Source organism: Mirounga leonina, unplaced genomic scaffold, assembly GCF_011800145.1.
Source record: "Mirounga leonina isolate KUSES-001 unplaced genomic scaffold, KU_Mleo_1.0 Mir_125, whole genome shotgun sequence".
Classification (NCBI taxonomy): domain Eukaryota; kingdom Metazoa; phylum Chordata; class Mammalia; order Carnivora; family Phocidae; genus Mirounga; species Mirounga leonina.
This window is the reverse complement of record NW_023270305.1, coordinates 65,674,333-65,687,012: the sequence shown is the minus strand read 5'-3', so window position 1 is coordinate 65,687,012 and position 12,680 is coordinate 65,674,333. Positions and strand designations below refer to the sequence as shown.

The 12,680-nt window shown below is 46.6% G+C and overlaps 1 protein-coding gene across 2 annotated transcripts in view; it reads left to right on the top strand.

The window, feature by feature from the left end:
• PRKCE (protein kinase C epsilon) overlaps positions 1-12,680 on the top strand; it is a 488,826-nt gene that overhangs the window by 332,545 nt on the left and 143,601 nt on the right. For both annotated transcript variants that reach the window (XM_035001641.1, XM_035001640.1), the window contains 4 exons: positions 67-209; positions 2,777-2,873; positions 5,765-5,961; positions 8,788-8,961. In XM_035001641.1, coding sequence (XP_034857532.1) covers positions 67-209; positions 2,777-2,873; positions 5,765-5,961; positions 8,788-8,961 — 611 coding nt within the window. The remainder of the gene's footprint in view (positions 1-66; positions 210-2,776; positions 2,874-5,764; positions 5,962-8,787; positions 8,962-12,680) is intronic.

Below are 12,680 nucleotides of genomic sequence, written 5' to 3'. Positions count from 1 at the left end.
ACCAACCCACAAGGTAACGTTTTAGGTCACGAACGTTGGAAGTCTCCTCTCCGTGTCTCCTTACAGTCTGCAAGATGAACGTTCACCGGCGCTGTGAGACCAACGTGGCCCCCAACTGTGGGGTGGACGCCAGAGGAATTGCCAAAGTCCTGGCTGACCTAGGTGTTACTCCAGACAAAATCACCAACAGCGGCCAGAGGAGGAAAAAGGTAACTGGCTATTTGGAGGTGTTTCTGGAGCTTTTTGGAGGCCACCACCTCTCATCTCATCTTGAGAGCCCCCGCCCCCCACCCCTGACCCCGGAGTAAGGTTCTAAGATTCCTGGGTTTGAGACACAGCTAAAGACATGTGCTAAAAAGGGAAGAAAAAAAAAGTGGTCGGGCAGGTGACATTAAAGTCTCCTTCAGTTCCAGAAGTGGGGGAAAAATGAAGCAAGTCTCAAGTGTTCTGTTCCTCAGGGAAACCTAATCTCTGAGATGAGGACTTTGGAATTCCCTCGAGAAAAAGCACACTTCTAGACAAGGAAGTAGGCTTATCTGCATCCAGAACTGGCATGAAAGCAATGTCAGTGTTTGAACTTTGTCCCTGGTGTCACTATAATGAGGATACATGCATGAAGCGCTGGGACCACATTCTTCTCTAGGGAGCAGGCCAAGGAGATTTGTGGTAGTACCACCCAAGGAATATTGTTAATGCCCCACCACGTGAAACATCTGGGCCTTTCTTTGGAGACCAAAGCCCCCTGGCTCTATCCGTGTGACGTTCTGAATGTCAGTAGGAAGAGATCCATTTGCTAAGATGCTATTTTGGTAGTAAGTCAGGGCCCACAGATGTACATAGAGCTCAAGGCATCCATAGCATTTTGTTTGAAGGTTCTTCTTGGCCTTGGCTTCCAGCCTAGAAAATGTAAAAGTCTTCAAAAGAGTAAGTTATGAGAAAATCAGAACCATTTTAACTGGGCAAGAAATCCTGTTGGGGGTGGGGGGTGGACAGTGATCCTCATCACCTAGTATCGGGCATTCTCAAGCACTTACCAGAAAAGCAAGTCTGTCTCAGGGTGCTCTACAATTTTGACTCCTAAATGTTCTCCCTAAATTCTGCCCTGAAATACCTTCTGAAGGGCTGTGTTTCCCTTCTCCTTTTAGAAACTGCCCGCGCCTTTTCCCTGGTGCATCTCAGAAGAGCTCTTTCCCTCGAATGGGGAGGTTTGGATTGTTTCCATCTTCTTAAACCCCTCCCTCTCCACCTTCCCAATAAGCAAAACTGTTTTGCAATGGTTGGGAAAAAAGAATTCTCTTCTCCCTGGTTGGTTAGCTATGAGATTTTGTGCCTCTGGATGGGGGTGGCTCTTGGCTCTGTAAATCCCACTAGTGGAAACAGGACTTCAGTTATTGACCCAAGACATTGCAATTGCAAGCAGAATGTCAGCACCCAAGAATGCTAGGCTCCCACCAAAGAGGTGGGTTAAGCAAACACCCTGTCATGACAATGTTGGACACACACATTTATGAGCTCTAGGGAGAGCCCTTCGTGGGAGATGTGGCTTTTTGCCTTGCTAGAAGTAAATTGAGACAGAATCGTTAGTCATTGTCATGAAACATTTAAGAGAAAATGCAATACACACCTGCCCTCTCCCCCCTATTTACACGGGCTGTAACACCAATAACCAGGCATCGTCTGCCTGTCTTAGATTTTGGGGAACCTCGTGGTAAGAAGCCAACATGGAGAAATTTGGGAAGAGAGAGAGTTAAAGACTAGAGGATTCTGATGTTTTTATTGCTGGATTGCTTCTGGTGCAAAAGCTGGAAAAAGCCACGTGACCAAGTAGTAGCTCAACTTCGTGTGAGAGGAAGGGAGAGAAGTACCCTTGGTCAGAAGCTAAAAGGGCTTCTTTGCAAGAGTGTTAGGCTTGCTGGAGCGCTGCTTGTCTTCACGTTGCCCCTTGCAGGTGGTCCATTGTCCAGAGACGACATGTGCGCACAGCTGGTAGATCAAGAGTAAAATAGAGCAGAACTCTGCATGACCGCTTAGTCCAAACCTCTGACTTTAACGGGAACTTGACACGAGTGTGCCAGCATCTCTGCCAGCAAATAGACTTCACGGTGGAGGGAGGGGTGGGGGTGTTGTGTGCTCTATGGAAATTTGCCAACCAATATCAATACATCTAAAAATATTTATTGAGCTTCTACTAAAGGTATCATTTTGTGCAAGGCGCCAGGAGCAACACAAATACTGGCTAGAGTCTTACCTTCCAAGAGCCTGTAGTCTACCTGAGTAGAGAGCCCCACACAGTATCCACATGCAGAGGCCATGAACTAAATACAGCTGAATAAGATGATGGATAAATGCCCAACAGGTGCTAGAGACAAACATCGAGTTGCTTTGGGTGCGGTAACTTGCGTTGCTTGCATAGGCGAGGAAGGTCTCGATGGAAGTGGGACAGTTGTGCGTGGGTAGAACGAAAACTGAACAAATTGCAGTCTCTCTCTTTAAGTTTTTATTTTGATTCCAGTTAACATATAGTGTAATATTAGATCCTGGTGTACAGTGGAGTGACTCAGCACTTGCATACACGGCCCGGTGCAGTCGCTTGTCTTCCCTTTAACTGTCAAATAAAACTGAGCCTGCTTTCAGAATGTCCATTCAGAGAGTGCTGCTGGGCAACAGGGACTCCTACAGCCCTCGCTCCATAAGGACAGCGCCTCCATGCTCCTGACCTTGGGGCAGCCTCCACCCTCCCTTCTCACGCCTCCCCTCTTTCTCGCCCTCTCTCTAGCTCCTTGCCGGCGCCGAGTCCCCACAGCCCACTTCTGGAAGCTCACCATCGGAGGAAGATCGATCCAAGTCAGCACCCACCTCCCCCTGTGACCAGGGTGAGGCCCTCGGATTTGCTTTGTTACCTCTGAGCAATGTCATCGGAAGGACTGAGGAGGTGGAGGCCTCTCCACCCTTGTTCCACCCTTGTTAGCTGGAACAGGGGCGGCCCTGGAAGGGCTTCAGACACCCTCTCCCTACTGACTCCTTAGCTGCTCTTTCTCTCTGCAAGGCTGTCTTGAGGGATAGGCACTTAAAAAGCTGTATCTGCCTTAAATCCTGTCCAGGCCAGGGTAAGAGAGAAAGAGCAGGTGATGGTGTAGCTCTTTCTTTACCCTCGCCTCTTTCCTGGGTCCCAAATGTAGGAGAGTGCCCCGGGGCCTATTCCCAGACCTGTCCTCCCATCCACCATGCCCCTCAGCTGAGTGCCACTTCCTTCCATCCTGACTCTGATCATCACCCCCAAAACCTGAGAGCAGGGCAAGAGTTGTGGGAGGGGGACCACCTCCTGCTGGTGGCCTGTGGATGGGCAGGGACAGGAGCATGGAGCTAGAGAGCAGACCAGGAGAAGGGAGAAAGCCAGCTCCAGGCCTGACCGCTTCCTAAAGCTCAGGTTTCCTTTTTCCGCATAAGAATATGCTTATATTCAGGGTTTTAGAGGGGCGGGGGAGGGGGATGGGTTAGCCTGGTGATGGGTATTAAGGAGGGCTCCTACTGCATGGAGCACTGGGTGTTATACGAAAACAATGGATCGTGGATCACGACATCAAAAACTAATGATGTATTGTATGGTGACTAACATAACAATAAAATTAAAAAAAAAAAATGCTTAACATAGTTGAAGTTTACGAATTCCGTGGGCATCCCAGAATGCTGAGGGGAGACTAAGACATTTAAAACCTTCCCTTCCGGTGACCAGACATCCCTGCAAAGGGATGTACGCTTCTGCAGAGTGAGAATAATCATCATTGCGTGACAAGCGTGCCTTGATTTTCTGTAGCCTCTTTGTGTTCATTATCTTAATCTTAGGCTCACACCAACTCTGTGGTTCTCCATCCCTGTCCCCATGTCACAGGCTGGGAAGTGGGAGATCAGGGAGTCGAAAAGTTCTGTCCCAACAGTCTGGAACGAAATCGGCAGTAAGGGCAAGACCATACCCCTCCTGGTTTCGGGACCCCGGTCTCAGAGGGTCATCACTGTGACCCACTTCGGCTTACCCAGGAGTAAATAAAACGGCTGCAGGGTGGTGTGTGCCTCTCCTGAGGCCACAGAGTAATTGGTCTGAGTCGCTGTTCTTGCTGCTCTGATTAGCTTTCTGCATCTTTACACTCTGCTTCATTCCAAAAAAGATTTGACCCATTCATGAGTAATCCAGTGGTATGCAGGGGCCTCCAAACTAGTAGGTATTACCCTGCAACCTGTGTGGGTGTTTCCATGTGTCCCTTTTGAGTGCTGAGACCTCCTTTGAGAACTTCAGGGAGACAATGTTATACAGTAGATGCCCCCAGTAAGAGTGAAGTGGAGCGTGGTTTCTAGGCCTGGCTGCCACCTGGCGGGATGTCGTGCCTGTGTTTGTCTCTGGTCAGTACAACGGTGTGGGCACGTTAGATGCAAAGACCCTCTTAGCAAGACACGGTATTGCCACAGGAGAGAGAGAACACACAGTTTCTCTTCCTTCCACTGTGAGAAGACACAGGATGACATTTTCTTCAAGCTTTGGAAAACCTAAACACCCAAGTTCTGTTTTCCAAAATCCGTTTAGTAGTTTGCCTTGAAAACTGAGAATTTTAGCTGTTTGCTGAGACTAGAGGTATACTGAGTAAGGAAAAAGTGCTAGGGAATGGCTGAATTGGCAAGGGGAGAGCCTGAGACTCAGGAGCCATCCTCAACCCTCCCTCCCCTCACCCCAGCAGATCTAAGAAAGATCCAGATTCCTTGAGCAAGCTCTTATGGGCCTCCATCCTTCTGAAAAGAGCTGAAGATTTCTTTATGTCAAGCAGCACCTGGTCATCATGCCTCATTCTGATTCCCAAGGGTTGATAGTCTGTGTCCCCCTTCCATCAGCCCAGTTTGTGATGAGCATCTCTTAAAATCAGATTATGCTTGTGGTGCCCAGTTCTGCATTGAGAGGTGTGTGTGTCTTGGTGGATGAATAGCTAACAATAAAGCTTGCTCAAACAGGAAAGGTCAAAGGGCCATCCAGTGTTATCACCGCCGGGTAGTTTAGGTCACCTGCTCTGCAGGGGCACAAGACTGCCCCGTGGTTGTGAAACTGTACTGAGGAATCCCTGCCCCATCTGAGATAAATTTGCAACATGTCACTCTCGGACAGCAGTTCTTTAGTTAATGAGAAACCCTTGGCTCATTTTGTTGAATAACCTTGTGGGAGATGGATATTAGAATAAATGCAACAATAAGGCCAAGTAGAGTCCTTCAGAGGTTCAAGGCTTCCCGGTCCTAGCTTCTGATACAGTTATATCACAGGTGATAACTGTGATGACACTTCTCCATTTAACCACGCTTCTAATTTTCAAAGGGAACTTGAAGGGAGCCTGTTGTCTTTGAGACTCCACAGGGTTACAGAGAAAGCCAGGATTCCTGCACTACACCTAGAATAACAGAACAGGCCACAGGCCAGAGGGGGCTTTCAGAGAGAGATTGGGCTGGGTTTCGGTGTAATCTGGAAGTGTCGGCCCTGGGGAGCTGTGTCCTCCTCCTCTTCGCATCCCTAGGCCCTGCTGTACATTAGGTGCCAGTGAAAGCTTGGAGAGCAAAGGGAGGAACCCATGGAGGGATGCCAGGCTGGATCTGCTGCTATGAAGAATCCGAAGGCGGGCTGAGACCTCACGGTGCGGTTCGGGGGTGGGGGGTGGGGTCTGAGTGCTGAGTCCCGATGCGAAGGGATCCTGAGGTATGCACTAATGTGAGCTCTTGTCACCCTTGGCCCTAGAAATAAAAGAACTTGAAAACAACATCCGGAAGGCCTTGTCTTTTGACACCCGCGGGGAGGAGCACCGCGTAGCAGGCGGCGACGGCCAGCAGGCGAGCCCCGGGGAGAACGGCGAAGTGCGGCAGGGCCAGGCCAAGCGCCTGGGTCTGGATGAGTTCACCTTCATCAAGGTGCTGGGCAAAGGCAGCTTTGGCAAGGTCTGTGGCGTGCATGGGTACAACTGCTGACTTTCTCTGCCCTGTGGCGTTGCCTCATCTGTCCGATCTGAGTAAGATCAGGCTGTGAACATCTCAGCCTGGTCTTGTTGCGTCTTCCTTCCTTGTTCCGTGGAAATGGCGTGCGGCCAAGCAGGTGGGAGCCCGGGATCTGCTGCTCATTCACTGTGGGACTTCCAGCTAGTCACTTAACTTCTTTGGGACTCAGTTTTTCTCCTTTGTCAAATGGGGACACAGGCATCAAGTGAGGTCGTGGGTAAAAAAAAAAAAAGGTACTTGGGAACGTTTAAATTGTTTTATGTGTGCTTGGCATCCCCATTCTCGGCGATACTAGCTAACACTGCATTTCTTCCCTCCTTCAGAGATCCATCTGAAGTTCTGGCTGTAATTCATGACAGAGACTTTGAAAATGAACTCTGGTGGGGCACCTGGGTGGCTCAGTCGTTAGGCGTCTGCCTCCGGCTCAGGTCATGATCCCAGGGTCCTGGGATGGAGTCCCGCATTGGGCTCCCTGCTCGGCGGGAAGCCTGCTTCTCCCTCTCTCACTAGCCCTGCTTGTGTTCCTGCTCTCGCTGTGTCTCTCTCTGTCAAATAAATAAAAAATCTTAAAAAAAAAAAAAAAAAAAAGAACTCTGGAATCTCTGCCCTCCGGGAACTTCGGGCTCTGAGCGAATCTGAGCATGTATTATTTGGAAAGTTAAATGCTATTTAACTGACTTTTCTGGCACTTACTAAGGGCTGTTTATCCTGCACATGTGGCAAGAGAATGAGAATAATCACCTCCTGGCTTGGATCTTGCCCTTGGTGCCGTTCTTCCTGTCCTGCCCTACACTGAGATAAGCACAGCCTTGCGGGGTGTATGTGCCCCGTGAAGCTTTCGGGGTGATCGGACTCCATTCTAGCGGCACAGTGACTTGGGGAAATAATCCCTGTTCATTTTAGAAAGAAGATGGAAGGGCAGAGGGCCCAGGATGCTGGCTAACCCTTCAGCTGAGATCCCTGATCATTCCCTTGCGCTCCGCAAAGATGGGAGTCCCTAGGAGGTGCCTTTCCACACCCTGCTCCTGGGCCCAGGCCCTGGGCCTGGCGGCTCCCAAGTCACGTGCCCTCACGTGTCCTGGGCTCTTGAAAGCAGCAGCCTGCAGATCAGCCACTTGCTGAGCCACAGAGCCGCTCTGCTGTTCCCTGAAGGGAATGGCTCTGGAAACCTCCAGGGCGTGGGCCTGCCTCCCAGCCCCTCACCTGCCCCATCTCATCCTGAGATCGCTGTAGGAGGAAGGTAACCCAAGGAGGAGCACACTTAAATGTAGAGGCTGAAGCAATCACATTCTTCAGAGACTGAGTAAATAAGAAGCTGGCCCCAGTGCCCTGGTCCAGGCGTAACTCGGGGATGTGAGCAGGTTTAATTTTGAACAAGAGTCAAGGGAAACGAGCAGGCTCAGAGTTTCCAGGTCTACTTACCGTATAGGCAGGATGGGAACTTGGATGACTCTGGAGCATTCAGGTTGTTTTTTAGGAAAAATCGCAGCCAGCATTTGAGCTACTTTTAAAGATTTTGCATTACTCGTCGGCGATGAAAGTTCCTCAGGTAGCACCCTGAATTCCTTTTTGAAGCTTCTGAGTTACCGATCTTGAGGCCTGGCAGCTCACCCTGGAATACTGGGCTTAGGAGATGGTTGTTTAAAAAGAGAAGGACTTGTCACATTGCGGAGAAATGAGTGCAAAAATATCAAACGATGGGAAAACTTGAAGCTCATAGAACTGTGAATTTGCTCTCTGGAGAAGGAATCACATTCCCAGCGTTAATGCTATAGAAGAACCATGAAGACAAACATGACAGATTTAGCTATGTAAGGACAAGTGATCCTGTTTGCTATAGAACAGAAAATCATAAAACAGGCTTAGACAAACCTCTGCAGAAAGCAAAGTGTTAGTATCGTTATATACTAACTCATACAGATTCATAAGAAAATAATATAAGACAGTAGATACAACTAGACAGAGTTATCTTGAATATGAAACTGACAACTCACACAAATACAATTTAAGGAAAAATTTTTTAAAAAGTTCCATTGCAAGTTAAAACAGCCTTGAGGTTATATTTCACACCTGTTATATGAGCAAAAACACTTTTTAAGTGAAAACACCCAATGTGGGTACACTGCCATGAAACTAGAGCATCTCTACATTCCTAGCAGCAGATTATTTTGTACATCCTTTTTGAAACTCAAGAAATGTGCAAAATATCTAACCTTATACTCTATTTCTAAGACTTTCTAGCTTAAGGATATGCCCCCCCCAAAAGAAACAAAATGACATGTACAAAAATACTCGATCCAATTTATTTCTGTGATATTTAATAATTAGGTTTCACTTAAGTGTGTAATACGAGGTAAATGGTTAAATAAATTGTAATATGTTTACTTCAATTGAGTATAAGCAACCCTGATAATGATGGTGACAATGTAGATGATAAATCCTTATTAATGTCAGTTAAAAATTATTACTTGTGCAATACTGTAATTGCAAGTATGACAAATGTATACGTATGAATAATTCTTTCACACATGTGTGTTTGAACTTCTTTTTTCTTTGCTTAGGTCCTGTGCTAGAGATGAAACATAAATAAATGAATTATAGTAGCTATATTAGGATGGGTAGTTTTTCTAAACATTTTTTAATGTTGTTACAGTATTTAAAATGAAAGACAAAAGAAGTTAGCTTTTAAAGCCTTTGGTATTGACTTGTGTTTTTTCGTTTGATTCCATGTGTGTATAGATTGACGGGAGTGGTTTGGGTTCATTGCAGGTCATGTTGGCAGAGCTGAAAGGCAAAGATGAAGTATATGCTGTGAAGGTCTTGAAGAAGGATGTCATCCTCCAGGATGACGATGTGGACTGCACGATGACGGAGAAGAGGATTTTGGCGCTGGCGCGGAAACACCCGTACCTAACCCAGCTCTATTGCTGCTTTCAGACCAAGGTATGGCTAAGAAGAAAATGGTGGGCCGCCATCTTGGGGTAGTGCTGTATGATGGGATGGCATCTTGATGTCAGATAAAAAAAAAAAAAAAAAAAGTCAATTCTAGACCCTCTACGTTCTTTTCTCATAGGCCTTGTAAAGTGGAATGGATTTTACCCTTGAAAAGATCAGGGTATATTTGAACAGCATCCTCTTTTTTTAAGGGCATGGAATTTTCCATTCAAGGTTGTGCTTGTGGAGGGATGAGAGGGCAGTAGAACTCTTTGCAGAGGTAGCTGGACAAAGCCAAATGGCTAAACCCAGTATTTGCTCCTTGGAAAAACCAACAGGCGTGGTTAGTCCTTGCTCCTAACTTTCTATCACTAGGCAAATCACTTAAGTTCCCTGTTGCCTTCGGGTCAGATAAAAAGGAGTGAAGCCCGCCCTAACCACTTCTGACTTGTATAATGTCATAGGAGGCAAAGGCTGTGGGCAAGTGCTTACAATGCCCTGGTGAAATACAAATATAAGGTGGCGTTTTAAATTTACCGTGTAGGAGCCTGGGAACCAGAAGGTGGCAGTAAAGAAACGAAAATAATCTGTAACAGCATTATGGAGTCTGACCTATGAGTATCATAACTGATTTTTTTAACTTATTCTTAGTTAAGAAGAGAAATGCCAACATTCTTCATGAAGCTCGTATTTTATTACCCCTTTTTGGAGAAAAAAGAAAGTTAAAGTCCTTGAGGATGCCCTATGGGTCTGTAGCCCCTAGCTTCTTGAGAAGGCACAGGCGACTTCACCCGAAACTCCTCCCTGTGCCCATTGGGAGCCCAGACAGTTAAGGGCGCCATCTTGGAGAGACGATCCCTTGCCCCTTGGCATCCTCCCACCTCTACGTCACTGTGATGACATTCTTCCACTTTGAATTCAATAATTACTCATTTGGTCATTTGGCAAAATTTTATTTTATTATATTTGATTGAATTCTTCCAGTGTGCCAGGTGTGGAGATATAGTGGTAAGCAAGGCCCAGTCTCTGACCTCAGGGACTTCACAGTCTCTTTGGTATACTGTTTCTCAAAGGGTATTTCTCTGAACTTTCATCACTTGAGAAACTCTAAGCATAAAGGACTCTGTAGCCCACGGTTTGGGAAATTGCCATCTGACCTCTTTTAGACTGTCTCGCGACATACACTTGCTTATTGAAGTCCCTGAGGAGAACTGCAATGGGACAAAAAATCACCTTTATTTAATATAGTATTTTCTAATTATTTGTTCTCAAGCTCCATCCATACCACTACCTACTCCACACTGAGAAATGGTGATCTACTGGCATTTTTTCTATCCCTCCAATCTTGGAGAATCTTAGGAGAATAAGAAATACCTTCTGAAAATCTGGAAATCCCTTTTCCAAACAAGTACAGGACCCATTGGCAATCCTTGTTTTGGACATGTTTTATGGAATGCCTAGTATTTGTGGGTCTATGCATGTATGTGCACATACACAGAGCCCAACATGAGAAAAGAGAATCATATGGTCAGTGTTCTTTTCTCTACTTTTTACTCCATTGAGAAAATCAGATTTCAGAGGAGTAGAAGTCTTTTGCCCATAAGATACTCTGTTTTGGCCAAACGGACTTGGCATCTGGTCTCTGGAACTCCCAGTCCACTGAGCCTTGCCCTGATACCACACTGATATGCTCTGTTGCCTGATCCAGAACAGTGTCCCCTCTGTTGGGGGAACTTTCCCCCTCTTTCCCTACCCCTCATGGGTAGCCATCTCTTCCACTGTCTGTGGTGGTTTCCTGGGTAGGGATCCACACCGGTGTTTTTTTCTTTGGACACATTGCCAAGAGGCCCAATGTCCTTGGGGAGCCACAGTGGAGGGTCAGCTTTCCTACACCTCTTGGTGAACGAGTGAGAGAATGAATATCTTCCATGTCAGCAGTGTTCTCCTCTATATTGTAGAACATCAAGGCTAAGCTTCCTCATTGTATGGCAGCTTTTGGAGCACAAAATGGTGTTGAGTAACACCATGGATTTCCTTTATGACAGAACAATAACCAAAGTGACATGGAGATTAGGATCTGGATGGCTGAAGAGTGGGGTTGGGGAGAGAAGGGACTTTAGTAGTTCAGAGATTTACCTTTTTCTCAGGCCGGTATCAGATAGCCACAGTTACAGGAGTGACTTTGCCCCACCTCTGCCATACCACCATTGTTTGGGAGAACAGTAGCACACCCCACTTTACACAACAGGTATATGTTCATCTAACATGTCAAAAGGGAATCCTATTTCAACCTCACCGAAGGACCTTAGCTTACTAATGAAAGCAATCTTAGGAAGAATCATTTTCTAAACCCGCAACATCTAGAAAATGTGACTTTTCCTATCACAACCAGCAGTCATGGTTTTAAAGAGTAGCTATTATTCATTCTTCTAACTATGAGGTAGGTGCTGGCTCTGGGCTTATCAGCAAAAAAATGGAGGGGTTTGCTCCCTAAGCGATGGTGAGTTATACTCCTTCTGTAAGCAAACGGCAGCAAAGAGCATGGTGTGGGGTGTTCAAACCAGGAGAGTCAGAGGAGAGGTGCTCTTGGAGTTTGGAGTAGGGTGAGAGCTCAAGCCAGGCTTTGAGGAGGGGAGGATTGGGCCACGGTCGGGGCTGGGAACGGGAGCCAGGCTCAATCCCCATAGCTCCATCCTGCTTTAGTTTCGCTTTTCCTGAAAAGAAAGGACAATTCCTCTGAGTTACCCTGAACCTGGTTTCAACTAAGACTCTAATACACAGTTAAGGAATGTGAGATCTGATTGCAGGCCTATTAAGATTTCTTTCACTCTTGTTTTATTCTGACACACAAAGCAGCAATAACGTTAAGTCGGGTTTAATTATTTTTAGGTGAGGCTTTGTTTTTCAGTGTATAGGAAGAAGGGGCCCCCATGGAAGTTTGAGAACTTCCTAATGGTTTGCACATAGCTTCAGGCCACGCACTACATGGGTGGCCTGACAGGACTTAGATGTGTGTAACGTGTGGGTGCCTGTCCGGTGTGGTGACCACTGGGGATGACTGTGTAAATCCATTGGTGCCAGTCATGATGTCAAGTCATGAATTAGGTCTGGTCTCCACAGCCTGCTGTGAAGATACGGTTCAAGGGTGATTGATTTGGCCTTTTCTATGCCTACTGACTACTTGCCGTTGGTTCATGTACCCTGATTGTTCTCCAAGGGATCTGGAAAGAAGAAAAGCAAATGACAATGCCTGAACAACAGCAGGAAGGAGAGGAAGAGTGGAGGGTGTTTGGGAGATCATGAGCAAAATTCCTGCACCTGTGAGATCTGATGATTTGTAGAGAGAAGATGGAAATACAGTCAACCCTAGGCCCACACGGGTTCGAACTGGCCCCTTACATGCGGGTTATTTTCGAAATAGTACAAGACTGTAAACATATCTCCTTTGCTTCACGGTTTTCTTAATGACATTTTCTTTCCTCTATCTCACTTTATTGTAAGAATACAGTATATAAAACATGGAATCTACAAAATATGTTAATCGACTATGTTCTCAGTAAGGCTTCTGTTCAACAGTAGACTATTGGTAAAGCTTTGGGGGGAGTCAAAAGTTATATGGGTATTTTTGACCATGCGGGGGCTTGGTTTCCCATCTGCCGCGTTGTTCAAGGGTATACCGTGCTGTTAACCCGCTTCCTTGGGCCGGGCACCCTGCTAGTCTCTACAGG